Raw genomic sequence first — 27,527 nt, 5'->3', positions numbered from 1 at the left:
TTACATGCTGGTAAGTATTAGTAAGATAAGTTTAAATTGGTATGATGGAGAGAGTGGTAGATTTGGAATAAGAAAACTTGGAAATGAATCTCAGTTTTCTGGGTGACCTTGAGCAAGCCCTTGCTCAAATTCAGCTTTCTATTTTGAAAAATGCAGCTGGCTGCTTAAGGAAGATAACATCCACCAGGGAGCCTGGCCCAGAAAAGGCGCTCTGAAGTGGCGGGTGATCTTGTCTAATCCAAGCCAATTATAAGCGGGCATCTGCAAGCTCTGTGGAGGGCTTATCCTTCACTGCCACCAGGGGCTACAGTCCCGATAATGAAAATTGCCTGGAGAAGAACCACAACTCTTAAAAAGAAAAGAAAAAAAATCCAGAAACACCAAGCCGCTTTTCCAGCGGTCCTTGCCCACGACGCCCCACCAAGGCTGGAGACTCTAGTTCTAACCCCTTCAAATGACTCCATCACGTGCGGAGGCCCAAAGAGCCCCGGGATACAGAGGGAGGAGGACCGGGAAGCCCAGCCTGGCCGGAGGCGGCGGCCTCGCGTTGCTGGGCAGGTGTCCTGGCAACTCCAGAACGCGCCGCCGCTGGAGGAGCAGGTGGCGGCGGCGTCCCTCTTGCCCTTGGCTCTTGGTTCCTCGGCCTGGCGTTCGACAGTTCGGCTGCCGGTTGGGGTTGGTGCGTTGATGTCGGCTGCATCGTCCTTGGAGGTCTCCGAGCGTAGAGCCAGGCCTCCCCTGGGGGAAGGGGTGGAAGGCCCATCTCGGTGGGCGGGGCGAGAGCCCAGGGGAGCTCGGCGGGCATCCAAACCGGGAAACGCCCAATCAGGGAAGCTGAGGGAGGGAAGCTCTTATTAAGAGGCCAACCCTGCCCGCCTGACTTTCAATGGCCCGTGGAGTTTCTGTTTGTTTTGACTGATGCCTTCCTTACAAAGGTCTTTTCGTTGTCTCCAGGTTGCTTTTAATATTTAAAACCGACACATGCATAGCTCCGTCCATGGACACTGGAAACTGTCCACGGGGCTGTCAACTCCCCCCCATCTACACAGCGATCTGCAGCAGTGAGCTGGAGAAGGTTCAAGAGAAAGGAGACTCTGGCATGACCATAGGAGAGTGGAGATACAGTTGAGTTTAAGAAATCAGGAGGGCTGGGTGGGATTTGGTTGCCCTATCCAAGTACACTAGAGTGAGAAGGCATTTTTTAAAAATTAATTAATTTATTTTACTTATTGATTTTTGGCTGCGTTGGGTCTTCGTTGCTGCGTGGGCTTTCTCTAGCTGTGGTGAGTGGGGCCTCCTCTTCATTGCAGTGCGCGGGCTTCTCATTGCGGTGGTATCTCTTGTTGCGGAGCACAGGCTCTAGGCCCGCGGGCTTCAGTAGTTGTGGCACACAGGCTTAGTTGCTCCACGGCATGTGGGATCTTCCCGGACCAGGGCTTGAACCCATGTCCCCTGCATTGGCAGGTGGATTCTTAACCACTGCGCCACCAGGGAAGCCCAAGAAGGCATTGTTGAAGTTTAAAAGGAGGCTAGTTTGGGAGCATGTAGAAAGAACTTCTTGTATTAATACTGTCTGTATTAACCGAAGATCTGATAAGGCAGAGAGCAGCATCAAAGCAGAGCTTTCATAAATGACCTCCCCGGATCTCCTAACAGCCAAGAGGTATATTACAAAGAGTAATGGGGGCCAGAGGTTTGACCTGCCCAGTGCTTCAGTCAATAAACGGTGAAACTGGGATTTGACATGAGTCTTACGGTCTACAAAGCCCAGGCCCTTTCTTCTTCTTCTTCTTCTTTTTTTTTTTTTTCTTTGCTCATATATTAGATTTGTGGCATTGTGTATTGGATGGGACAGCTCAGGTGGAAATTATGAACACTTTAATGAAAGGTTTAAATTAAATAATGGATGGCATGATTGGTTCTTAAGGCTGAGGAGGATGTTTGGGAGCGCATCTGCTTTCAGAGAACAGTGCCATGGAGCAGAGCAGCCACAGTCTCTCAGAAAACCTCTGAGTGAGTACAGATAGGTGGGTGGCCTTCATGCTGCAAAAAGGGATTGTAGGATGCTCTGTGTCTGCCCCATCAGATCTGAGCTTGGTCTCTGGTCTCCTGTATTCCAGGTCTGTAATCTCTTAATTTGTAAGTGCTGGGAGAGGATGGAGGTATGATTTACTGCCCACCTACAAGCGGGCGCCAGTAGAGCGGTAGGAGTTTGAGCCATTCATTGCCCAACGTGGCTAGTTCAGCAAGGAGAAAAAGGTTCTGGGATTCTAGCTTTAAGCTCCAGACCTTTCTGCAGTTTTCAGGTTGACCGGGGGATAAAGGAGGGACCTGCTGTTTTAAGGGTGGGTGGAGGGGCTTCAGGTTTCTGAGTTAGGGGTACTGGAAGAGCACCAGCGTCTGAGGTCTCCAGACCACATTAACCAAAGATCCATGGCTTCTTTTTCTGCTGGGTAGGTGTGTCTACTGGGGAGACCACATCGGAGCTCAGCTTCACATGGAGCCCACGGGCTTCAGGAAGGAAAGGGGCTCCATGAACCAGCTGAGGCTGAATGCATAACTGTGGGGATAGATGCATTTTTCCAGCAGAGAGGGCCCACTGCTTTCATTAATTCTTGGGGGAGTCTGTGATCCAAAAAAGGGTTAAAAACCGCCATCCTAGATCTTTAGTTTGTTTGTTGAGCAGATAAGCAGGGATGGGAAACTGAGTGTTTGGTTAAAGAGTACCCACATTAAGCTAACTTGGCTTGCTGTATTATTTTCTCCCCACCAGACAGTGCTATGGTGTAAATCTGCTGAGATGACAATTGTGTGAAAGAGCCTTGGTTATGTAAGGTGTTATTCCTGCCTAAAGAAATGGAAATACTTATCGTGAATTCCACAGATGTTACCGAAGAAACAGACTTTCTATCTTTTTCTAAAAAATTAATTAATTAATTTTTGGCTGTGTTTGGTCTTCCTTGCTGCGCGTGGGCTTTCTCTAGTTGCCGTGAGCGGGGGCTATTCTTCGTTGCGATGTGCGGGCTTCTCATTGCAGTGGCTTCCCTTGTTGCGGAGCACGGGCTCTAGGCACGCGGGCTTCAGTAGATATGGCACACAGGCTTAGATGCTCCACGGCATGTGGGATCTCCCCGGAGCGGGGCTTGAACCTGTGTCCCCTGCATTGGCAGGCGGATTCTTAACCACTGCACCACCAGGGAAGTCCCAGAAACAGACTTTCTTCTAAACTTCTTTTTCTTTTCTGATTCCTTTCTAGTCATCAGAACCTTCTCTTGGTCCTTAAGGTTGGACCATCTTTTCGTATTTCATAGAGTTTTAGCGACTTGTTAGGATTTTCTATCTTATGACTCACTGGATTTTAATTGCATTTGAGTAACAATTATCAAGATGAATGGTGACCCTTTCGAGAAGGACGTTCCTTAGGTTACAGTGCCTCACCCCAGCCTACAGTGCTAGATAGAGAGGTGGGATACGCAATGGGAGCTGGGCACGACAGGTCATTGACTTGCTGAAAGTAACTCGATGTTACTCTACACAGTGGGAACATCAGTTTCAGAATGGGTGGGTTCAGACTTGCATTTCCAGTCCTCTTCTCCTACCTGAGGAGATGTGGAGGGGCAGCCTGAGGTCATGCTTAAGTGTCTCTAGGTCATGTTTGAGGCTGAATTCCTACTAGGAAGACCCAGAAGTCAGCTGGGTCTAGAGAATGTGTCTTTTGAGCAGAGCCACTGCTCTTCCCGCCCTGGTCGGTCAGACAAGTCTGCTCTTATAGCAAGCACAGGCCACTTTCTAGAGTGTTGCCAGCACGAAACTTCTAAGCAAACAAAGAAATAGGCTACATTTGTAGATGTGATTTCAATGCATGCTACTCAAGGTCGCATAATACATTTACATTTTGCCCCTCAAATTAAAAAAACAAAACCAAAAATCTTGTGAGGGGCCCCCTCTGATACCATCCCTAGCAGCCAATCCCTGCTTTGATAAGCTCTCCTGTCCTCTAGTGGCGGATACAATATACAATGTAAAATGTTTCCGGGCTGTGAAAAGGCAGCCCCTGTTAAAACCTCTGGGCAAATACTATCGTAAGTAAATGCTATGATAAGTAACTCAGAACTGACATACAGGTCTCAACCTAGAAGACATCTCTGCTCTTGATCTTATTTTTTCTCCACATGTGTGGGTCCCTTCTGCATCCTTATACATACATTTCACACCTTTTTTCATAGATGTGTTTCTAGAAGTAGAACCTTGGATGAAAAGGGCACTTCTCATAGGCTTTGGAGGACGTAAATGGCCAAATTGCTCTTCAGTGAGATGGAGATATTTTCAGCAGCAATGTACAAGAATGCCATTTCTCCAAGCTGTGCCAGCTGTGGGTATTTGCAAAATGATAGTGAATAATAGTATCTCATTTTAAATTCAGCTCTTTTACTAATGTAAGGATGAACTTTTTTTTCCAAGTGTACATAGGCTATTTGGGTGTGTGTGTTTAATGAATTACCTAATAATGTCTTTTGCCCACTTTTTTCTCTTGGGTATTTATTTTCATCTTACAAATGTTAAAAAACTCATACTTTGTCATGATTATTAACTCTTTTTCTTATCGTGTATGTTATAAATTTCCTCCCAGTTTAGAGTTTGCTATGGAAGTTTTAAATGTATATGTATTTAATCTATGCATCTTTCTTTTATTTTGCCTGTATTTGATATCTTTCTTAGAAATAACTTCCCCACTCTGACATTATGTAAACATTCGCTTATCATTTTTCAGGTATATCTTTTAATTTTTACATTCAAATTTATAATTCATTTGGAATTTATTTTGAGATAAGAGAGATTTAATTTTATTTTCATGCCAAATGATTAATTAGTTGTTCCAGCAATCTTTTTTGAATGATCTATCCTTTCTTCACTGAGATAAGATGCCACTGTTATCACATAAAATTTTATTCTATCTACATTTGCTATTCTATTGATTTATCTGTCAGGGTGTGTGTCACTAACATTAAACTACATTTTATAAATTATACTCCATTGCTCTGTAACCTTGAGCAAGTTATTTGATATTTCTCGTACTCAATTTCTTTATGGGTAAAGTTATTTCTATTTTATTTGTAATTGTGGCTTCTCTTTCATTTCTTATACTGTTTACTTGTATTAAGATTTTTTTCTTGAACTTTATCTACATTATTAGTTTTTCCATGAAGCCATAATTCTGATAATCTTCTCTATTTCATTCATTTCTGCTTTTATTTTATGATTTCTTTCCTTATCATTTTGAGATGTTTGCCTTTTTTCCCCTTATTCCTTGAATTGAAAGCTTAGGTCATTAATTTTGGAATCTTTGTTTTTTAACACTATAACCTGTTACTTGTAAGATAGAAATTTTTCACAGTTTGTGTCTCTGAAATTGGATTGGTCTTACCAGTGCTGTGGGCCCAGTAGCCCATGTGAAGTAATTGTCATAAACTTTGCTGGATGAGCACTGAATAATGCAGGCGTGAGGTCAATTTAGGTGGAAAATGTGACCTTTAGGGGTTGAGTTGAAAAGTGATTCAGTAATCAGACTTTTGAATGTAAGGTTTAAGAACGCCTTAACCAATTTATTTATTTATTTATTTATTTATTTATTTTGTGGTACGCGGGCCTCTCACTGCCGTGGCCTCTCCCGCTGCGGAGCACAGGGTCCGGATGCGCAGGCCCAGCGGCCACAGCCCACGGGCCCAGCTGCTCCGCGGCACGCGGGATCCTCCCGGACCGGGGCACGAACCCGCGTCCCCTGCATCGGCAGGCGGACTCCCAACCACCGCGCCACCAGGGAAGCCCCTTAACCAATTGATTTTGCTTATATTTTCCTTCTTTAAATATGCACACGAGTGGTATGTGATTAAAATCTATAAGTAAGTCTGAAATGGTGCTTCAATACGTATTAAGTAAAAGTCCTAAGTGATAAAGCATGTGTCATAATTTAATTGGCAGCCTCTGTTCTTTGTGGTACATAGAATAGTAATATTATTACAATGTCTTACATTCAGTAAAATACAGTTTATGCATTCAAGGTTCTAGGTTCTAATTAGTGCTTTAGTTGAATCCCACAGTTTTGATATATTGTACATATGTCATTGATCATTAAGTACCTCATGAGTTCCGTTATGTTTTCTTCTATCATATGAAATATTTAGAGGTGTGGTTTGAGTTTCCAAGCTTATGGATGTTTTTTGGCTGTCTTTTTATTATGGATTTCTAATAGTATTGCATTGTGGTCAGAGAGTGTGGTCTGTGTTGTATTCGTTGACACCACATTTGTGGTTCCGTGTCCGGGGCTGCTGCGGACCTGTGCTCTCTCTTCACAGCTTTGCCCTCCACTGGGCTCCACTGCGTCCCAGCTACTCACCCCTCAAGCAACCAGTTGGCCCTCATGTACTGAGGGCTGCTCTAGGCTCTGTGCCATGTTCCAGAGCAGCTCTTCCCACACTTGGCTGGCTCTGAGAATCACCTGAGGTGCTTCTTTTTATTTTTTAAAATATTTATTTATTTATTTGGTTGCACCGGGTCTTGGTTGGGCCACGCAGGCTCCTTAGTTGTGGCATGCGAACTCTTAGCTGCGGGACGCATGTGGGATCTAGTTCCCTGACCAGGGATTGAACCTGGACCCCCTGCATTGGGAGCGCAGAGTCTTATCCACTGTGCCACCAGGGAAGTCCCCTGAGGTGCTTCTTAAACATACCGATTCTCGGGTTGTCCCCTGTAGGTCTGGGTCAGAGCCCTGGAATCTGCATGTTGAACAAGTGCCTCAAGGTGATTTTCATGACTGGACACATATAGGGAGTCAGGAAGAGGGACAGGATAGAATGCAGGGCAGTGATGGAACTGGGCTTGAAGAGGAGGAAGTTCACTGCCAAGCATGAGCCTAAGAGGTAGAGGGAGACATTAAAAATGTGGGTTCCCAGGCTTCACCACACGAGATTCCAGTTTGATGGGTCTGTAATGGGATTTGGGAATCTGTATTTTTAAATTATTTATTATATATTTTGTTATTTTCTTTTTGTTTTTATCTTCCTTCCCCCACCCGCGTCTTTTTTTTTGTTAACTCTGTATGCAACAGTCCTTACCCTGAGAAACCCCAGGATGGGGGTATTGTGAGGGGAGGAAGTAGCTCAGCTGGGCTTTAAACTTTGTAGAGTCACAGGCGAAGTCCTCTTAAGAGTAAAGGGTTTGTTGGTAGGGTTGGGACTTGACAAAGGTGGAAAAAATATGATTCACTTGATAGATGAATTTGAGAGGGCGTTGATAGGAAACGAATAAAGAATTGGCTAAGGGTCAGTTCCTCTGACAGATGGTGGGAATTTGCCCAGGTGCCTGGCATATGCCACATACATGTGAATCATGATACTGTGTAGGTGGAACAGCAGTCAGTCTAAAAATGTACTCCAGAGTCAGAGAAGTCCGACTCTTGTTTCTTAAAATTCTCCTGTAACCGAGAACTTACATTTTATCTATGGAGCATCTGTGCTCACTGAAGGTGTGCATAAAGAAGTGCAATATCCAGTCATCTGATTTTTTTTAAGTGACTGGACAACGCACACACCTATATAAAATGATGAGAGAACAGATTGACTTTCGCATAGGAGTCATTGTACAGCAGAGTGAAGACAGTGGGTGTGCTTCTCTATCTGACTGTCCTTGGGTTTCAGGACTTGTAATTGTGGGTGGTTGGGGAGTTATAATGCTTTGCCACTTATTCACTCAAACATTTATTGAGTATCTATTTGTGCCAAGCACTGCTCCGAGTGCTACTAAGATGAATAAGACACAGTCTGGTGGGGAAGATGTGATATAAAAGAATGATGACACTGCGGTGGGAGGGGAACCCATAGATGTTCTGAAGACAGTTCTTTGGATTGTGATCACCAGCTATACTCGCTAGTCTTTCTATGAATAAATCCTTTGGAGAATTTTCTTGAGATGCTCAATACAATGTACAGTGATATATAGCTCAATTCAGACCTTCTTTCTTCCACTTAGTTTAGTTAGAGTAGGTGAACTATGTGGCCGGGGGACAAGCAATCTAACACAGAAGTTAGCCTTTTTAGACTTTAGTGTTATAGGAGCTGTGATCCAACCTGGGCCAACATGTTTATTTTCTATGTGGTCTTGGTTGCTCAACATTCTGAGCCTCAGTTTTCTCATCTGTAAAATGGAAGGATAAGTAATACTTCTGTCTGTGCGTTGTTATGAGAATTAAATGAGATAATGTGTGAAGATGTTAACACAATCTCAGGTATACAGTAAATGCTCAAACTTTTTTTTTTTGGCTACGCCATGCAGCCTGTGGGATCTTAGTTCCCTGACCAGGGATTGACCCTGGGCCATGGTGGTAAAAGTGCTGAGTCCTAACCACTGGACTGCCAGGGAACTCCCACAAATGTTATTTTTTAAAAAGAAATTATTTATCATCTAGGAAACAAGATAAAGTGGGAGCTTTTTCATGAATGTAATCAAATGGTGATATCTATGTGTTGCAGGTACTAAACTCAATGATTTTCTGGAATCTAAGGGATGCTTTGCCAACATAATGTCCTCTGGCAGAAGTGTCAGCCCCTCACCTTCTATTGAAACAGGTCTAAGCGTCAGTGGGCCTTTCAGCCCCGGCAGAGGGTCTGTTCACCCAGAGTAAGTAAGGGTCCAGGAAAGAGCTGTAAATGCTGGGGTCAATTCTGACCAGGGGCCAACAGTCTGAGGGGTAGTGTGACATATTTGGCAAGAGCATGGATTCTGGAGCCAGACTGGGTTCAAATCTTACTCTGTCACTTGGCATCTGAGTGAATTTGGGCAAATTACTTCACCTCCCTGGTGAAGCTTTCTTATCTGCAAAATGGGGGTAATACTTCACAGTTGTGAGGATTAAATGAGGTAATACATACACTGTAAAGAGATTAGAAGACTCCCTGTCATACAATACAGGCTGTGCAAGTGCTGGCTATTATGAAGGTGAAATTAAACTACATATTTTTTGGGAATACATACATACATACACAGGTGGTAAATCTTAAAGAAAATCAAAGAAATGATTACCATAACAGTCAGAGTCAGGATAGTGGTTACCTCTCGGGGAAAGGGACACACAGATGGTTTTTGGGGAGTGGGAGGAAAGGGCTGGCCATACTTTATTTCTTCTCGTGGATGTTGGCCTTAAAATTATTTGTAAAACTGTATTTAGAAAAAAAGTATTCTGTACTTTGCTGTGTTTATATTTCTTTTATGGTCAAATGTTTTGAAAACCTTTTTCTAACAAGTTTTGTTATAAAGAAAGTAATATAAGTTCGTTGTAGAAATTTTGAAATATAAAAAACAGTATTAAAAATAGCAGTAACAATAATCTTATCTCTTAGAGAATCAATGTTAACATTTTATTTTTTTATATGCATGAGAAAAAATTGATTTCTTTCTTATGCATAGAAATATGTATTTATTTTTTACATTAATATCATATTATACTTACTTTTTTGCAAAACCTGCTTTCTCCAACTCTGCATTTACCCACTCTTCCACAATCATCTGTTTATCCGTCCATGTCCTCTTCCCCTTGAGCCTAAGCTCCCGAGAGCAGGGACTGTTTGGATCCCCAGTGTCTAGAGCAATGCCTGCCACAAAATGTACTCAGATAAATGTTTGTTGAGTAAAACAAAGTAGGTGGATATTTCTAAAGTTCTTTCGGAAAGTTTCCTTTATCCTTGCAATCTTTTCTACACAGTTTGTTTGGCAAACACAAATACATAAAAAATATTTAGAAGAGACATATTTCACCCCAGTGTCAAAATTATGATACGCTTTGAACTGGGAGGGGGACTCTGAGTTGTTGCACTTTTGCTCTATCTGCACACTTCAAAAGTTCAAAGTTATTAGTGTAGATATGTTTATTAAAAACTAGAGATCGAGGACTTCCCTGGTGGCGCAGTGGTTAAGAATCCGCCTGCATGGACTTATATATACTACCAAATGTAAAATAGATAGCTAGTGGAAAGCAGCCCTGCATAGCACAGGGAGATCAGCTCAGGGCTTTGTGACCACCTAGAGGGGTGGGATAGGGAGGGTGGGAGGGAGACGCAAGAGGGAAGAGATATGGGGATATATGTATATGTATAACTGATTCACTTTGTTATACAGCAGAAACTAACACACCATTGTAAAGCAATTATACTCCAATAAAGATGTTTAAAAAAAAAAAGAATCTGCCTGCCAATGCAGGAGACACAGGTTCGAGTCCTGGTTCGGGAAGATCCCACATGCCGCGGAGCAGCTAAGCCCGTGTGCCACAACTACTGAGCCTGCGCTCTAGAGCCGGCAAGCTGCAACTACTGAGGCCGCGCGCCACAACTACCGAAGCCGGTGTGCCTAGAGCCCGTGCTTCGCAACAAGAGAAGCTACCGCAATGAGAAGCCCGTGCACCGCAACGAAGAGTAGCCCCTGCTCGCCGCAACTAGAGAAAGCCCGTGCACAGCAACGAAGACCCAACGCAGCCAAAAATAAATTAAAAATAATAATGAGAATAATAAAATAGATTAAAAAAAACCGAAGTAGAGATCGAGCTATACAAGACTTGTGAGTTATGGAACTCGAGTTCTTTATGACTTTCAGGCAACATAGTCTAGACTTAACCTGGAGATCCAGCTCTGCCTCTGTCTGGGGTGTGTTTTATCGTTAGCTGCCTTGAGGGCCCATTTCCCTTGCAAATGGAAATGATTCTATTGGCCCCACCTATATCACAGGATGTTTGTAGGGAGCAAACAAGACTATCAGTATGAAGTTGGTTTGAAACGATTCAAATATCAGGGTGATGTAATATTATGAAAAAAGATCCTATGACTTGATAACAGTTAACTACATCTGAAAGCATTGTCCAAGGCCATCTATCAAATGCAAGGCCACTTAGACCAGAAGTGATTGCTTTTTCTGTTGACAGTCACAATAGTTTGCTGTAGGCCTTTTTAACTGCCAAGAAGTTAGGCACTAAACATAATGCTCTGTTATTACAGCCATTTCAGTCTAGGTTTGTTTTTGATTATTTCTGCCTCTTCTCTTTATACTGACTGATGTTTTTCTTTCCAGTCAATGGTTTAATTGAAAACGTATCTTTTTTGGTAACAGTTTTATTTGAAGCATAATTCACATACCATATAATTTACCGGTTTAAAGTGTACAAGTCAATGGTTTTTAGTGTATTCAGAGTTGTGCAATCATTACCGCAGTCAATTTTAGAACATTTTTTGTCACCACCCAAAAGAATCCTGTACCCTTTAGCAGTCACCCCCATGTCCCCTATCCCCCCAGCCCTGGAAACCACTAATCTATATTTTATCTCTATGGATGTACCTGTTCTGGATGTTTCATATAAATGGAATCACCGGTATCTGGTCTTTGGTGTCTGGCTTCTTTTATTCAGGTTTTCAAGGTTCATTCATGTTGTAACATGTATCAGTATATAACGCATTTTTAATTTTTATATTTATTTATTTGGCCACACCGCATGGCTTGTGGGATCTTAGTTCCCTGACCAGAGATCGAACCCGGGCCCTCGGCAGTGAGAGCACAGAGTCCGAACCACTGGACTGCCAGGGAATTCGCATCATTCATTTTTTAAAAAATTGTGGTAAAAATTATGTAACAGGACGTTTGCCACTTTATCCACTTTAAGTGTACAATTCAGTAGCATTAAGTTATACTCACACTGTTGTGCAACTATCACTACTATTTTCAAAACATTTTCATCACCCCAAACAGAAAACTCTGTGCCCATTAAGCAATGATTCTCCATTCTCCCCTCTCCCCATTTCCTGGTACTCTAATCTAATCTACTTTCTGTCTCTATGAATTTACCTATTCTAGATATTTCATATAAGTGGAATAATACAATATTTGTCCTTTTGTGTTTGGCTTATTTCACTTAGCATAATGTTTTCAAGATTCTTCCATGTCGTAGAATATATCAGAACTTCATTCCTTTTTATGTCTGAATAATATTCCATTGCATGTATATGCTACATTTTATTTATCCATTCATCTATCAATGGACATTTGGGTTATTTCCACCTTTGGGCTATTATGAGTAATGGTGCAATGGACATTCTTGTATAAGTATCTGTTTGAGGGTCTGTTTTCAGTTCTTTTGGGTATATGCCAGGAGTGGAATTGCTGGGTTATATGATAATTTTTAAAATATATTTATTTATTTGGCTGCGTTGGGTCTTAATTGCATCATGTGGGATCTTTGTTGCAGCATGCAGGATCTTTTTTTTCGTTGCAGTGCATGGGCTTTTTGTTGCGGCGCATGCGCTTCTCTAGTTGCGTCGCGTGGGCTTAGTTGCCCCACAGCATGTGGGATCTTAGTTCCCTCATCAGGGATCGAACCCACGTCCTCTGCATTGGAAGGTGGATTTTTAACCACTGGACCACCAGGGAAGTTCCCCAATAATTCTATATTTAACTTTTGGACACTAAACTGTTTAAGCATGCACCTTTTGAATATATTTCAGTCCCCTCAAATTGTGAATATATAAATTATATGCTCATGGACTTTTATCGAGGAGTAGTCTTAGTTCTCATAGATGAGGGGAATTCTAGTGTAAGATCAGCTTCTAACTTCCAATTTAAGCACATTGAAGAATCTAATCCTTCTGCTTCCTTTCCAGCCCTGCTGCAGATTTGGATCTGAAATCCTCCTCCTCACATTCTGATCACTCCTCTGAAACCTCACTGCCTGAAGCCCGAAAGGATAAATATCCCCAGGAATTCAGCCTGCTTAAGTTGCAGACAAGTGAGTAAGTCATAGGTCGTCCTCCACTCCCAGGGTCTTTGCAGAAGGCTGCCATACTGTTGGGTGCCGTTCACTGAAGGCCCATTAGGTGCCAGGCATTCAACACTTCATCTCTAATTCTCACAACAACTCTTCTGGGCAACTATTTTTATGTGTTTTGCAAAAATAAAATGCTTTTATGTAAAAACCATAAATGTACTGTAGCAAAATACTAAAACAATAAATAAGTATGTAGAGTATAAAAACCCATACCCCAATATTCTCCAATAATCTTCCCATTCTACCCCATAGCTGTGAAGAGTTTGATATATATTCTTTGAGAATTTTGAAATGTATATATGTATGTATACGTTTATATATATGTATGTTTACGTTTATATATATGTATGTTTGTATATATATATTTATTGCTTGTAATATACCACCATATTTTCACTAGTAGAAAATAATACACAAATTATTTTCACTAGTAGAAAATAGTACACAAATTATTTTCACTCAAAGTAAATAGCTCATGGACCTCTTTCTTTGTCAATACATATAGACCGGGGCTTCCCTGGTGACGCAGTGGTTGAGAGTCCGCCTGCCGATGCAGGGGACACGGGTTCGTGCCCTGGTCCAGGAAGATCCCACAGGTCGCGGAGTGGCTAGGCCCATGAGCCATGGCCACTGGGCCTGCGCGTCCGGAGGCTGTGCTCCGCAACGGGAGAGACCACAACAGTGAGAGGCCCGCGTACTGCAAAAAAAACCACAAAAAACAAAAAACATATAGACCTATGTGGCTAACACAGACCTACCCATTTTACACAGAAGGAAACTGGGGCTTGGAGAGATTCAGTCACCCATACGAGTACACGAACCTAGGAAATGAAGGGATGGGATTAGAACCCAAACTTGCTTGCCTCCAAAGCCTGTGTTCCTTCTCGGCCACCAAAGAGCACAAGAGTTTCTTAAGCACCCCTAGAGCTGTCAGGAGATCTTTTATTGTTTAAAATCACTTTAGCCATTTTACAGGAAAAGGGTCAAATGAGGAAACAGAGACACTGAGAGGTCCAGTAACTAGCCTAAGGTCTCACAGCAGCCTTTCTCCTTGGTCAAAATCATATGTACACATTTCCCCGTGTCACTGTAGTGCATGCATGTGCCACTGTTGCTGCCGACACCATGTATCATCCGGTTAAGATGCCATGGGTGTTCCAGCCCTTCCCTGGTTGATGGGCATTCTGTTCTTCCTACACACTTATTAGAGAAAGGTTGGATTGTAGGTGGTTGTAAAACTGTCTCTGAGCTTCCTAACCCATACATCACTTCCAACCATAAAACTGGCTTTATTTTTGAAGGGGAGGGTAAAAAGGGAAAAAAAGAGAGCCCTCTTAGATAGCTTTCTTCCTGCTTCCTTGCCTTTTGTGCCTAGTTGCACAGAGTCTGACACTGCCCTCGATGTAGAACCAAGGAATTATACACGTTATACACATTATAGCCAGATAGTGCCTGGGGGGCGGTTCACAGTGTTTTGTCATCCAACTACATTGTGACGCTGGGAGCAGTGCTGATGGAAGGATTTCTGATGTTTTGCAGGAGATGGGCAGCGTCCTGAGTGGACATTTTACCCAAGGCTTAGCAGCAACATCCACACCTACCATGTTGGAAAGCAGTGTTTCTTTAACGGGGTCTTCCTCGGCAACAGGAGGTCTCTATCAGAGAGGACGATGGACAAGTGCTTTGGGAGGAAGAAATATGGTAATGTTTTCCTCCTGGACCTTAACTGTGCAATGTTCAGAAATACTCCTGAGTCATGATTCTGCAGGCCCAGCATCACGTGGCTGGGGGCAGCCCTGTGGGGTCACCAGGTCACCCAAGTGCAGCCAGGAAGATAGGAAAGTGAAGGGGATGGTTGGCAGATTGCACTTTTTGGCATAGAACTCACAACATATGCTGATCTACATTTTTGTTTTTCTCTGGATTTCATAAAATGCTAATGTGACATTTAAGTCATCAGATAAGTTCTCTCAGATACTTATTAATAGAAACCTCCACTGAAGTCCGAGGAAAATAATTCATGTTTTAATTAAATGCTGCCTGTCATATGCATTTAAATTGTACTTTAGATTCTCTTTTTTTTAAAGTGCATTCTTTTTTAAAAAAATTAATTAGTTAATTTATATTTCAGCTGCGTTGGGTCTTCGTTGTGGTGCGCGGGCTTCTCATTGTGGTGGTATCTCTTGTTGCGGAGCATGAGCACCGGGCACCCAGGCTTCAGTAGTTGCAGCACGTGGGCTCAGTAGTTGTGGCACATGGGCTCAGTAGTTGTGGCATGTGGGCTCAGTAGTTGTGGCTCACAGGCTTTAGAGCTCAGGCTCAGTAGTTGTGGCACACGGGCTTCGTTGCTCCGTGGCATGTGGGATCTTCCCGGACCAGGGCTGACTTCCCACTCCTAATTGAGATGCAGCCATAGGGTAGAACAGGAAGGATTTATTTTTAAATTTTAATTAATTTATTTATTTTGGCCACGCTGCGCGGCTTGTGGGATCGTAGTTCCCCAGCTAGGGATTGAACCCGGGCCACAGCAGTGAAAGCACGGAGTCCTAACTACCGGACCGCCAGGGAATTCCCAGGAAGGATTTATTTAACTGGTTTATGTATGAAAACAACTGAGAAAAATCAAGAAGGGATTACGTTTAGCTTTCTATTGCTTAGGCATGCTCTTGGCTACAAGTAAGAGAAAAATCAAATTATCACAAACTTAAATCATAAGATATTTATTATGTAATTAACAAGAAACTTTGACATCTAGGTGACCTATATAGTCTGGTTGCCCAGTGATGTCATCAAAGATGTAGGCTCGTTTTGTTTCTTTTTGTGTGTGTGTTACCATTCTTCGTAGTGTTGGATTTTCTTGTCTTGATGCTTGTCACCTTATGGTCACAAGATAACTGTTGCAGTTCCAAGAATCATTTCTATATTCAAGACATGAAAAAGAAGAAAATCTCTTGTTGCCTTCCCCTTTTAGAAGGAAGGAAAAGTTTTCCCATATGGTCCTTGGGAGACTTCCTTCCACTCGTGTCTCACTGGCCAGAACTGGGCCAACTGCAAGTACGTATCAAAAGTAAATGAGATTATCATGATGATCCAAATCCTAACCCTAACCCATCACTTCCCTCCTAACTCGAAAGTAAACATTGTCCTGAATTTTGTGTTTATTATTCCTTTTCCTTCCTCCCTCCCTCCCTCCCTTCCTTCCTTCCTTCCCTTTACTGTTTTTATTGTCTTTTCTCCCCAACTAGATAAGATTCCCTATTCTCTAACCTTGAATTTTCCAGATTAAAAAAAAAAAAATTGGGATGCGGGTGGTATTAGCCTAGTCCTGGTTTCAAATAATAATAACAACTGCTACCATTTCTTTTTTTTTTTTTTTTTTGGCCACGCCGTGTGGCATGTGGGATCTTAGTTACCTGACCAGGGATCGAACCCGAGCCCCCTGCAGTGGAAACGCAGAGTCTTAACTAACCACTGGACCGCCAGGGAAGTCCCCATTTCTTTTTTTTAAGCATTACATGGGTATACTATTTTTATTTATTGACGTTTAAATTTCACCATTAAACATGGAACAGAAGTATATGCCGGCCCTATGTTCAGATTTTTGAAATAAAGATAAATGGACAGATAGCTTTAAGGGTGCAACATACTAAACATTGCACAATATATATTAAACAACTTAGATTATACCTTTATACATTTAGTAGCACAAGTATAGGGATAAGCCATGCAATTGAAGGAAAAACCTGTTCAGGACTGAACAGAGAGGTCCTTGGTTGCTGACAGAATCTCCCCTTGACTTCAGACTTGAGACAAACCAAGGAGTCTGTCAATATACAAAAACCACTGAATTCAGGACAAACAGTAGCCACTGGGTAGATACTAAGGAATTGGCTCTTGCTAATTCGGTTTGCGGGGACCAGTCTGAAGGGTTGGCTGGATGCTGGAAATGCTGCAGCTCAAGTCCGGGATCTGTAGATTAGAAGAGCAGTCTAGAGACAGAATGGTTAGTGCATTCTTCAAAAAGCTCTGGTTTTCCAAACAAGTTCCTAGGATACTTTCCCCAAACAGGGTGCTACCATTTCTTGAGTGCTGATTATGTATACAGATTATTCTCATTCAGTACTCATGATAGCTATGCAAAGTAGACATTTGAAATAAACAGTTTATAAATGAGGATTTTAAGCCTTAGGGAAGTTAAACTGCTCAAGGGCATAGAACTAGAAATTGCAGAATTGAATTTGGACTCAGGCGTGACTGATTTCACAGTTCAAGCCCTTCTCACCACTTCCTGTTGTCACCTGACCTTTACTTGTCAGTACCCTGGTTTGGGTTTCAAAAGATAGGGGTCACTCCACTCTCCTTGCTTTGAATCCTCAGCATTTCATCCTCAGGAAGCACTCAAGGTACAGATGTAGTTGATGTTATTTCCCTGCACTTAAGAGCTAATGAAAAGTTTAGCTGAAGAGTCTTAGCTATTGAAAAGGGTTTTGAAAGAGTAAAAAATAGAAAATTAAAAAATCAAGTACTCCAGTAACTCAAGTACTTCCACCAATTGTGCAGATGGCTTTTCTGAGTTAGCTAGAGAAATTTGGGCAGGTAGGAAACAGCTTATTAAAAATCTTCCCCAGCTCTCCCTTTGACTTGTATCTTGTGGGTACAGGTGAATGGAACAATATCAAAACAAGCATTTAAAAATTGAAAAGAGGGTCCTGTTCATTGGGTGTGTGAGCAGAGAAGGAGGTTGTGCTTCCAGCCATGCATCCTTGCTTCTGATCCCAAGGTGGTTAGTCTTGCAGTCCAGGATTATTCCCTTAGGAGATGCATCTGGTGTAAGAGGTGCAGGTTTAAACGACCATCCTGTACCAGGCTGACTCCATGTGGTTAGTTACTTATTCCTGGGGCATTGGAAGCGGCTGGGTTGGGTGTCAGAGCATGGGCTGAGGAAGCAGTGTTTGCTCAGCATCAGTAGACTTTTTCGTGACTCCTCTTCACCAGGAAGGCCACCTCCTACTGCTACACTACCCTAGTCTTTGAGTCAGAAGGAGTAGCAGAGCCCTTATTAGTTGATTTCCTCCTGAGACCCAGTCGGAGAGGCAGAGCCCCAATTAGAGCTGCTAATCCCGGAGGGATTCAGGGATTCAAAGTGCACTAATGTTCAGGAATGAAAAGATTTCAAGCCAGAGTTCATGCTAATCATTTCAGATACTTTTGATTCACCATTCATTTTAAACCAAAACATCCCATCCAAACCTAAGCTATTCTTCTTTCCCAGGGTGAGGTAATCATAACAACACCTTTTATTAATTAATTAATTTATTTTTGCTGTGTTGGGTCTTCGTTTCTGTGCGAGGGCTTTCTCTAGTTGTGGCAAGTGGGGGCCACTCTTCATCGCGGTGCACGGGCCTCTCACTATCATGGCCTCTCTTGTTGCGGAGCACAGGCTCCAGACGCGCAGGCTCAGTAGTTGTGGCTCACGGGCCTAGTTGCTCTGCGGCATGTGGGATCCTCCCAGACCAGGGCTCGAACCCGTGTCCCCTGCCTTGGCAGGCAGATTCTCAACCATTGCGCCACCAGGGAAGCCCAACAACACCTTTTAAAAAACGTTTCAAACATAGGGTCGCACTTTATTTGTTTTTTTAAATCTCTTTTATTAAAATTTATTTTTAATTTTAATTTAATTTAATTTTAGGCTCACACTTTTCATCTCCTCAAGGCGAGACAATCACAAACAGAACATTAAGATACCTATATGTACCTCATAATAAAACACTAAATTATCCTGTTTCCATTGTCATGTCAATTCTTACAGCAAATCTGTGGATCATCTTCAGCCCTTTTTATGATTTTGTTTTCAAACACCATTCACAGTTATTGATCCCAGGAATGGAATCCCAAAGGTAACTCCAGGAGATAATCCATATACGTATCCAGAACAGAGTAAAGGCTTCCACAAAGCAGGATCAACTCTCCCACCAGGGAATTTTTCAATGTAAGTGTATGTTAATACTAGGGTTATTTTGTTAACTTTAAAGGGATTGTATTTCTTTCCACTACATATAAATTATATTTTACAAGGGGTGAATCTCAACAAGACATATTTGGTGAGAATTTCTAAAAAAATCTGTACCTAGTTCCTTAGTGTATGCACAAGTACATATGTGTAATTGAAATCATACACAGGATCTTGACTACAAAAAGGTCGTTGTTAATTTTGTTCCTGTTATTATCAACAAATATGAAGGCTTCAGTTTTCATACTGAATCAGATTGTTGGTTAGTGACTACTGTTTGGATTGACTTGTACTTGCAACTAAGCATTGAGGAGAAATAGAGGGTCATTAAATTAAAAGAGAAAACAGTTGGTATAGTACATTAAAAATATTTTAAAAAATCAATCATGTTCCAAAGAAAACAAAACCACTAATTTGAAAAGATATGTGCACCCCAATGTTCATAGCAGCATTATTTACAATAGCCAAGATATGGAAGCAACCTAAGTGTCCGTCAGCAGATGAATGGATAAAGAAGATGTGGTGTATGTATACAATGGAATATTACTCGGCTGTAAAAAAGAACGAAACTTTTGCCATTTGCAACAACATGGATGAACTTGGAGGGTATTATGCTTAGTGAAATAAGTCAGACAGAGAAAGACAAATACTGTATGATATCACTTATATGTGGAATCTAAAAAGTAAAACAAACTAGTAAATATAACAAAACAGAAACAGACTCACAGATAACTAGTAGTTACTAGTGGGAGGGGGAGGGGCAAGACAGAGGTGGGGATTAAGAGGTACAAACTACTATGTATAAAATAGATAAGCTACAAGGACATATTGTACAGTACAGGGAATATAACTGACATTTAATAAGAACTATAAATGGAGTATAACCCTTAAAAATTGTGAATCACTATGTATACACCTTAAACATATTGTAAATCAACTATACCTCAACAAAAATTAATCATGTTTGTTTTAATGATGTTTACTAAAAATGGTAAAAAAATAATAAGAATTATGGCCCTTAACAGTTTTGAAGCCCATATGTAACAATTAAAACCAGAAAATAAGACATTTTATTGAACACAATGATGCATTGATCTCTTTGCCATAGAAACCATACCAATCTTATGGTTGCCTTTTCTGTTTTTCAGAATGCCTTATGAAAAGAAATTTGATACATTTATTCCACTTGAGCCTCTTCCACAAATTCCCAAGTGAGTTCTCTCAGCATGTTTCATATTATCCTATCTTTATGAAAATATCAATTGTTTATTTTCTCTTATGGAGGAGCTCATAGACACCTAACACGTAGGGACCTTTTGAATCCCAGCAGGTGGGTGAGGCAGTTTGAATGGAGGGTTTTTGGTTTCGAAGGTCAAGTGTCTGTGGAGTCTGGCAGCTGGGCTGCTCACATCTTCAACAGGTATGATTGACAAATACCAGATGCCATGTGTAGTCCTAGGTGTGCACTGTGAGGGGTTTGATGTGGAGCAAAAAGTCAGGGTCCCTGCTTTCCAAAACATAAGAGTTTGTTAGAAAAGACAGGGCTTTCCCTGGTGGGGCAGTGGTTGAGAGTCCGCCTGCCCATGCAGGGGACACGGGTTCGAGCTCTGGTCCAGGAAGATCCCATATGCCACAGAGCAACTAAGCCCGTGTGCCACAACTACTGAGCCTGCGCTCTAGAGCCTCAGAGCCACAACTACTGAAGTTCCACGCATCTAGAGGCCGTGCTCTACAACAAGAGAAGCCACCGCAATGAGAAGCCCGCGCACCGCGACGAAGAGTAGCCCCTTCTCACCACAATTAGAGAAAGCTTGTGCACAGCAATGAAGACCTAATGTAGCCAAAAATAAATAAATAAATAAATTTATTAAAAAAAAAAAAAAGAAGAAAAGAAAGGCATATGCTTAAATGAGTGCAGCCAGGGAGGACGGTTAGAGTTTGAAGAGGTAGAGAGCAAGCTATTGGAGTATTTCTGTATTTGAGGGAAGTATCATTCCTCTGATCTTATATGTTAGCTCAGCTCCATTCTGAACCTTATACATTTTGATATGCAGGTTATCCTTATTTTTTGAAGAATTCTGCAGTTCGCATTGGTACTTTCCTTTTGGTTAAAGAATTCCTTAATAGAGAGATTTTGAATTTCCAGGTAGGAGAGCTTTTTGGTTTTTATTTTGTAATTCATTTTTACTTTTATCACCTTGTGATCAGAAAATATTGTTTTTATTATTTTTACTTTATGGAACTTATCAAAATTTTCCCTGTGATCTAATATACGTTCGATTTTGGGACTCTCTCAGCATGCATTTGAAAGTACATTCTATTTCATCAGTATGCGAAGTTAGATACATACCCAGAAGATTTATCTTATTGATTATTCTGTTTAGTCCCTATATTTTCTTACTCATTTTTGTCCACTCATTTTGTCCACTTGGACCAAGAGTTGTTGTGTTATAATGTCCCAATATTAGTGTGTTTCTATCTTTACTGTTTTTTTTATAGATTTCTTTTTTTTTAAATAAATAAATTTATTTATTTATTTATTTTTGGCTGCGGTGGGTCTTCGCTGATGCATGTGGGCTTTCTCTAGTTGCAGAGAGCGGGGGCTAATCTTCGTTGCAGTGCGCAGGCTTCTTGTTGCGGAGCACGGGCTCTAGGCACGCGGGCTTCAGTAGTTGTGGCTCACGGGCTCGAGAGCGCAGACTCACTAGTTGTGGTGCACCGGCTTAGCTGCTCCACGGCACGTTGGATCTTCCCAGAACAGGGCTCGAACCTGTGTCCCCTGCATTGGCAAGCGGACTCCCAAACACTGTGCCACCAAGGAAGCCCTATCTTTATTGTTAATTGTAGCCATTAGCATTATAAAAATATCTTTCCTTTTCTCATTTAATGCATTTGTCCTATGTTATACCTAGCCAGATATTAAGATTACAACTCTTACTTTGTTTTGTTTGCATTTGACTAATATTTCTTTGCCCATTCTTAGACTTTCGAATCACTTTGTTTTAGGTCTTTCTCTCAGACAAAGAATTGGATTTTGCTTTGTGAGCCAATTTGAAAATTTCTTTTCTTTAAGAGGTGAATTAGGGCCATTTGCATTTATTGATTTGACAGATTTGATTTCAATTCTATCATAATAGTTTATGTTATATGTATTATGTGTATTATATTTACCCTGAGTCTTTCACTGTTTTCTTTGATATTTCAACAAAAGTTAAAAAATCGTTTCTTCTGATGTTTAGGAATGCTTGTGTTCTTATCCTGCTGGTTCTTTATGCTAATATCTTTCTATATTGCTGTTCGTCCTGCTTTTCTTTTTGGCCACTGCCTCACGGCATGCGGGATCCTTAGTTCCCTGACCAGGGATTGAACCTGTGCCCCCTGCAGTAAAAGCACAGAGTCTCTTTTTTTTATATACTTTATTATTATTTTTTTTAATTTTAATTTTATTTATTTATTTTTGGCTGTGTTGAGTCTTCATTGCTGTGCATGGACTTTTCTCTAGTTGCGGTTAGCGGGGACGACTACTCGTTGCAATGCGCGGGCTTCTCATTGCGGTGGCCTCTCTTGTTGCGGAGCACGGGCTCTAGGCGCGCGGGCTTCAGTAGTTGTGGCTCGCGGGCTCCAGAGTGCCGGCTCAGCAGTTGTGGCGCATGAGCTTGGATGCTCTGTGGCATGTGGGATCCTCCCGGACCAGGGTTCGAACCCATGTCCCCTGCATCGGCAGGCGGATTCTTAACCACTGCGCACAGAGTCTTAATCACTAGACCGCCAGGGAAGTCTGTCGTCCTGCTTTTCTTACTTGGGCTTCTACTATTGGGTTGTCAGCTTTAAATGATAACCATTACTCCCACCTATTGCTATGTGTGGTAATACTCCAGCAGGTTTATCAGGGTATTTTCTCAATCATGATGCACTTCTCCCTAAAAACATGAAAATTTTAGCTGCCAAAAGATGAAAACATTCTTCGTCTTCCTGCTCTGACTCATCCCAGGAACCTCACTTCCTGGTACCTCTCGGAACCCACACACTGCAGCCCAGCATATGCCCTTTCAAATCTCAACAGACCTGGGAGGACACTGGGTGTCTGTATTAGCTGAGGTCCCAGCAGAAAGCAGAAGGCACACTCAGGTGGGATTCTGAAGACAGTTTAATGAAAGGACTGTTTACCAGTGTGTGGGCAGGTTGAGGAAACTCACATGGGAGGGCGGAGCACCCAGGGGCTCCCACCAGTGGGAAGCTCTTACTGCTCCTAGATCTGAACAGCAGGAGGAGGGCCCATGGTTCATAGAGCAGCAGGAGATGGAGAAGGGCTGTCTGAAAGGACCTGCGGCAGAGGAGAATACAGCGGCTCCAGAACTGGGGTACCTCAGGAGATAGGGCGGGAGCTCAATAAGACATACCCCAACCTCTGTCTTTCCACCTTCTGATCTCCTGTTGGTGCCTCCCATTAGCCAAGCCCAGCTCAAAGGTGGGGTCAGGGAGGAGTCAAGGTGATGCAGGCTACTGGGGTCAACTTCTTGGGTAGAGAGGGATACAAAAGAGATCTGGGTTTGGGGCAGGGGCAAATGGTGAAGACTAACACGGTGTTTGATTTTGATTCTTTGCAGCATGGGAGGCCTTCTTACTTTTGGAGGATGTAGTGCCTTGTCTGCTGAAGGTGTTTGTAAATTTTGCATCAGACAAACTCAACTCAGGGTGTTGTTTTCTTCCCACAGCTTGCCTTTCTGGGTGAAGGAGAAGGCCAACAAGCTGAAGAATGAGATAAGAGAAGTTGAAGAGCTTGACAGTTGGCAGCCAGCGGTCCCCTTGCTACAGAGTTTGCTACCTGTTGGTGGGTCAAAGAACCTTCAAAAAGTAGCATAGGGCTTCCCTGGTGGCGCAGTGTTTTGAGAGTCCGCCTGCCGATGCAGGGGACACCGGTTCGTGCCCCGGTCTGGGAGGATCCCACATGCCGCGGAGCGGCTGGGCCCGTGAGCCATGGCCGCTGGGCCTGCGCGTCCGGAGGCTGTGCTCCACAACGGGAGAGGCCACAACAGTGAGAGGCCCATGTACCGCCAAAAAAAAAAAAAAAGTAGCATAAAAACTGGAGGCAAGCCCAGAAGAGCAGGCTTTTGAGAGGCTTCACAATGGAGACGAGAGAGACAGAGAGCCTCTCCCAGAGTGGATGGTGCCCTTTGCCCCGAGATGGCCCTTGGGCAGATGTCATGGCCGTGTGTCACCTTGTGTGGTTGAGAACTGTTAGTCTTGTAATGGAGCACAGCCTTTAACTCCGTGCCTCTATCCACAGGTTCTTTGGACTTTCCAAGACAATCTTGAACAGGAACAGGCCCAGGAAGCAGGCACTGACTGTCCTCTGGAGAGCCTTTTCCTGTTAATTGCTTCTGTTGGTGCGACTGTTCTAAATCAAATGTTTGACTTGGATGCAGAATCACTGTGTTTTGCCTCTTTTAACTTTTTTGTTTTGGCGGCGCTGCCTGGCTCGTGGGATCTTAGTTCCCCGACCAGGGATTGAACCCGGGCCCTCCGCAGTGAAAGTGCAGACTCCTAACCACTGGACCGCCAGGGAATTCCCTTAAGTTTATATTTTGAAAACTTTCAAACTGATAGAAAAGTTGCGAGAATCGTACAACAAACAGACACCTACATAGTCTTCACCTAGAGTCTACAATTAACATTTGTCCAGAGTTGTACACATTCTCTTTTTCTCATATTATTACTATTATTATTTTGCTCAATTATTACTATCATTTTTGATAAATATATTTATTTATTTTTGGCTGCGTTGGGTCTTCGTTGCTGTGCATGGGCTTTCTCTAGTTGTGGCGAGCAGGGGCTACTCCTCGTTGCGGTGCACGGGCTTCTCGTTGCGGCGGCTTCTTTTGTTGCGGAGCATGGGCTCTAGGCGCGCGGGCTTCAGTAGTTGTGGCACGCGGGCTCAGTAGTTGTGGCTCATGGGCTCTAGAGTGCAGGCTCAGTGGTTGTGGCGCACGGGCTTAGTTGCTCCGCGGCATGTGGGATCTTCCCAGACCAGGGCTCAAACCCGTGTCCCCTGCATTGGCAGGCGGATTCTTAACCACTGCGCCACCAGGGAAGTCCCTTCTCAATTATTTGAGAGTGAGCGGCAGACATCATAACCCTTTACTCCTACATACCTATATACTTCAGTAGGTATCTCCTAAGGTCAAGGGTAATCTTGTGGTTCACTGAGAACCTGATAGCTGTGCGGGGCTGACATCTGGGACATCTAGGAGTGCCCATCTGAGTGCAGGGCACCACTTGGTCCTGCCCAGCCCCTGATGAGACCAGGGCTGCCGCCTCCACTGGGTCTTTGGACTCATTCCCTCTCCCTTGACCAGCCTTGACCTTGGCTGGTTTGGCCACACATTGCCCCCTGCCTTGGCCCCTCTCACATCTTTATGCCCTGCGACTTTTCTTCCTGTCTGGGCCTGAAACGCACTGAACAGCCCCCATCCCTTGCAGTAAGGAGCTCTGACCCTGATTTAGCACATCTACTGGCCAAGTTCCCAGTGGACTCTGGGGAAGGACTGGGAGCCCATTTGAGATGCCTTCTTTTCTTCCAACACTGGGGAACTCCAGGAGGGGTTGTGGCCTGAGCCTCCCTGGGGGATGGGGCGGCCACTACTGACTTGAAGAGTCAACACTGAGGCTCCCAAACCTGGACTTTGTAAGAAATACATACAAATTAAACATTTCTTGGTGCACATGGAGGGACCCTGCCTCATATCAAAAAAGAAGTCAAAAATCCCAATGGCTTGTTTTCCGAGGAAATGTGTATGTTTCTACCAAGTACGGAGAGGGTGTGAGGGCACCTTCCAGTGGTGATGGTGTGAGCATGGGAGTTATCATCTGGCTAGAAATGTGTTCTATTGGCTGAGCGCAGTGTGGGCTGGAGGAAAAACCAGGGTTCTCTAGGAAAGGGAGGACAAAAGGAATGCATGAGTCACAATTATACTAAAATTCACTTGCTGTTTATTTGAAATTCAAATTTAACTGGGATTTAACTGGTATTTTAATTTGCTCGATCTGGAAACTTACAGCAGAGGTGGACAAAGGAGATGGATTGGAGGGCTACCTAGGAGATAAAATTGGCAAGACTCTGGAATGACTTGGATGTGGGTGGGAGGAAGTTATGGGGGAAGGCAAAGTGGCAATAGGTGGATGGTGGTGCTGTTGCCAGGGCAACATATAGTGTCTAGCCCATGTGGTGGCTTCGTACACCTAGAGAAAGATGCTCTCTTGGTGGACACAGTCCCGTGGACGCATTGCCTGGTGAGCAATGTGCAAGCTAGATTTCAGCCCCCACTTTTCCCTTATGCAATGAACCCTTTACACAACCATACACGCCAGTCCTGTGCTATCCCTTGAAATAAGGAATGCTGGAGAAGTATAGGTTTTCTAGGGGGAGCTCTTTTTTTTTTTTTTTTTTGGCAGCACTGCGAGGCTTGTGGAATCTTAGTTCCCCAACCAGGGATTGAACCTGGGCCCTGGGCAGTGAAAGCGTGGAGTCCTAACCACTGGACAGCCAGGGAATTCCTGAGGGCTCAATTTTTGGAAGATGAATTTGAGAAACCTGTGACACACCCAAGCGGAACTGTCCAGTATGCAACTGGGCTTATGAGTCTGGGGTCTGGTATATGAGTGTGGAAAAAAAAAGTCTCCTGTGAGAAATGTAAATCCCAAGCCTGTGCCCTGTGGATGCAGGGTTAGTTGTAAATGACTTGATTGGAATATTGATCCTAAACTGAGAAATGAGCTCACAAACACTCTTGAATCTCTGGGGCCTGACAATAAGCATAGTCTCTTTGGGAACACTTCCCCACCCCAGGGCACAGGGGACTCCCCAGAAATAACAACCATGAAGATGAGTACCTGAGAAAAAAAATTACAAGCTACAACTGGACTCACCACAAGGGAGTATCAGTAGGTGAGACTCAAGCCAATTTAGATGATTAACCATGGTTAGCATTATGGTATGAATTACCAGCATTTAGGGTGCATGGAATTCCATTTTGTAGTAACTGGACACCAAGATATTAGTTTTTCCTAACACTAGCTGAGGAGTTTCTAAATGGGAGAGGGCCTTATGGGTGGCAATCTGGTGGATGCGGGCAGGGCTGGAGGACCTGTCTTGAAATTGTATTTGCAAAGCAGCGCAATATTTCTACTTACATTCCATGTCCTTATTTGGGGAGATGATGAAGATGAGGGTGGCTAGCCCCAGCTCCTCGCCATCCCTTGGTGTTGTCACAGGCTTTTGACTCTAATTTTAGCCCTTTCTTGCACAGTTTCTTTTTATTTATTTATTTATTTGGCCATGTCAGGTCTTAGTTGCAGCACAAGGGCTTCTCTCTAGTTGTGGCACACGGGCTTTAGAGTGCGCGGGCTCAGTAGTTGCAGTGCGTGGGCTTAGTTGCCCCATGGCATGTGGGATCTTAGTTCCCCGACTAGGGATCGAACCCGCATTCCCTGCATTGGAAGGCGGATTCTTAACCACTGGACCATCAGGGAAGTCCCCTGCACAGTTTCTTGTTGGTAAAAAACTGGACAAGATGGAAACTAGAATTTCGATTAGACATGCAGTCTGCGTGTTCAAGGGTGCCTTTGGGGGACTTTTGACAGGGCTGCTCTGTCCTAATGGGCAGG

General features: G+C 43.1%; 1 protein-coding gene across 2 annotated transcripts; it reads left to right on the top strand.

Annotated features, from left to right (window-relative positions):
- Nucleotides 1–24,410, top strand: SPATS1 (spermatogenesis associated serine rich 1). 2 transcript variants are annotated; one of them, XM_029243956.1, is made up of 9 exons: nucleotides 1–10; nucleotides 955–1,124; nucleotides 8,526–8,673; nucleotides 12,690–12,814; nucleotides 14,393–14,554; nucleotides 18,722–18,842; nucleotides 20,012–20,074; nucleotides 23,579–23,694; nucleotides 24,151–24,410. In XM_029243956.1, the coding sequence occupies exons 2-9, from the start codon at nucleotides 998–1,000 to the stop codon at nucleotides 24,177–24,179; spliced, it is 891 nt and encodes a 296-aa protein (XP_029099789.1). In that variant the 5' UTR covers nucleotides 1–10; nucleotides 955–997; the 3' UTR covers nucleotides 24,180–24,410. The 2 variants fall into 2 exon arrangements, with proteins under 2 accessions (XP_029099789.1, XP_029099788.1); XM_029243955.1 differs by lacking the exon at nucleotides 1–10 and having other exon boundaries at nucleotides 953–1,124; nucleotides 23,579–24,410.
- The last annotated feature ends 3,117 nt before the right edge of the window (nucleotides 24,411–27,527 follow it).

This window comes from Monodon monoceros, unplaced genomic scaffold (assembly GCF_005190385.1).
Source record: "Monodon monoceros isolate NGI ecotype Baffin Bay Population unplaced genomic scaffold, NGI_Narwhal_1 Super_Scaffold_3, whole genome shotgun sequence".
Lineage (NCBI taxonomy): Eukaryota > Metazoa > Chordata > Mammalia > Artiodactyla > Monodontidae > Monodon > Monodon monoceros.
The sequence above is the reverse complement of the archived record's forward strand: the minus strand, read 5'-3'. Positions and strand labels throughout refer to the sequence as shown.

Excerpts from the sequence above, each read along its gene's own strand:
- SPATS1 (XM_029243955.1), top strand. The coding sequence starts at position 998 with ATGGACACTGGAAACTGTCCACGGGGCTGTCAACTCCCCCCCATCTAC. Across the intron at positions 18,843-20,011 it reads CCACCAGGGAATTTTTCAAT|AATGCCTTATGAAAAGAAAT; the intron begins GTAAGTGTATGT and ends TCTGTTTTTCAG. Across the intron at positions 20,075-23,578 it reads CCTCTTCCACAAATTCCCAA|CTTGCCTTTCTGGGTGAAGG; the intron begins GTGAGTTCTCTC and ends TTCTTCCCACAG.